The 1,614-nt window shown below is 38.8% G+C and overlaps 1 protein-coding gene across 1 annotated transcript in view; it reads right to left on the bottom strand.

Moving 5' to 3' along the window:
* The window catches only part of COL11A1 (collagen, type XI, alpha 1), a 362,318-nt gene that overhangs the window by 152,423 nt on the left and 208,281 nt on the right, over nucleotides 1-1,614 (bottom strand). Inside the window, exon 33 of the mRNA XM_015416098.1 lies at nucleotides 267-320. Within this exon, the coding sequence (XP_015271584.1) occupies nucleotides 267-320 (54 nt within the window). The remainder of the gene's footprint in view (nucleotides 1-266; nucleotides 321-1,614) is intronic.

The following is a 1,614-nucleotide window of genomic DNA, read 5'->3' as shown; positions in this document are numbered from 1 at the left end:
TACATGCAGAGCAGAGTTCCAGAGAGTTTTGGGCTGTGATCACAATGCGTAACTGAAGTATAACATTACCAATGTGAATATTCTTACTCTGTCCCCTTGAGCAACTGCCTTTGTATTCTTAATAAATCTTGTCCATTGCTAAATATAGGCAAAGATTCTTAAAACAGTAACCAGATGTATTCTCAGTTTTAGAATTTACTGAGCAATGAGTTCCACATTAAAAACAAAAAACCCAAAACAGAATATAAAGAAATATGGTATCATACCCTTGCACCTTTCTCTCCGTTGGAACCTGGGAATCCAGGGAAACCGGTGGAGCCCTGAAGGAAATATATATATATATATATAATTTAAGTACAGCTTGATCTGTAAATAGCAACAATATGATACTTCCCTGTTGGATACTTTATATCACTATTTAACAGCTGTGGATTATAACACAGTATGATGAGGTTGTTTGGATGGACAGTTCACTGCCCAACCAACTAGAAGACACTGTTTTGATTTTACCAATAGTTGTACCAGCAACATAACAACATTAAAACAACATGCCAATCATGGTAAGAGCTGAGGCATCCATCGCATATATGTTAAAAAAGGAATAACAATGCATCATATTATATAATTCAAATGATATATTGTAACTAGTCTAAAGAAAATTATTACTATGTAAAATGGTTGCTTTGGTAGCTTACCATAATGCTTCAAGTCCAGAATGCATTAAAAATGTTAACAGTCAACTTAATTATTTTTGTCTTGAAAAATAAAGCCATTGCCAGTCGAATTAAGCCATACATTCATGAAACAGGGATGGGCACAAAGCCCATCTATATCCATCCACACAGTTCAGACAACATTACAGATATCATCAGACAAAAGCAGTTATTCGCCTAGAAATCTGTTTTTAGACCAAACAGCTGCATGTTAAAGAAGAAAACAAAAATGGAATCTACAGGAAAGGGGTGAACAGAGGAGAAAATAAAGATGCTTTATACCAAGTCAGGATATTTGTCCATCAGTCCTACTACTGTCCAGCAAGACTGGCAGTAGCTCTCCTTTCCTAGCCCTGCTACCAGAGATCCTTTTAACAGAACATGCTAAGTATCTTGGGACTTTCTTAATGTAAAGAATTTAGAAAGATGTAACCCATCTTGGGAGTCATATTTATAAAGCACTTTTTATCAAGACACTCACCTCCCAAGGGGGAAAAAAAACTTCTCAGCTCCAGTCAGACCACACTACTTATTCACTTTTATGGTCTTTAGTCTACCCTTTCCATTCACCTCCCAAATACCAGGACACCTGAAAAGGGTGGATTAAAAATCATGTGGACTCATCTTAGTGAGTCTTTCAATATCCTTGGGCTGTAGGCAATTCAGGCACTTTCTAGAAGTAGGGATGCCAGCCTCCAAGTGGGACCTGGGGATCCCCCAGAATTAAAGCTCATCTCCAGACTTCAGGGATCAGTTCCCCTTGAGAAAATGGGACACTTTGGAGAGTGGACTGTATGGCACTGTATCCCGCTAAGGTCCCTGTCCTCCCCAGGCTCGATCTCCAAATTCTCCAGGAGTTTCCCAACCTGGAGATGGCAATCTTAACCACCCCCCCATTTCA

The sequence above is a fragment of the Gekko japonicus genome, unplaced genomic scaffold (genome assembly GCF_001447785.1).
Source record: "Gekko japonicus isolate JY-2015 unplaced genomic scaffold, Gekko_japonicus_V1.1 scaffold303, whole genome shotgun sequence".
Taxonomy (NCBI): domain Eukaryota; kingdom Metazoa; phylum Chordata; class Lepidosauria; order Squamata; family Gekkonidae; genus Gekko; species Gekko japonicus.
The sequence above is the reverse complement of the archived record's forward strand: the minus strand, read 5'-3'. Positions and strand labels throughout refer to the sequence as shown.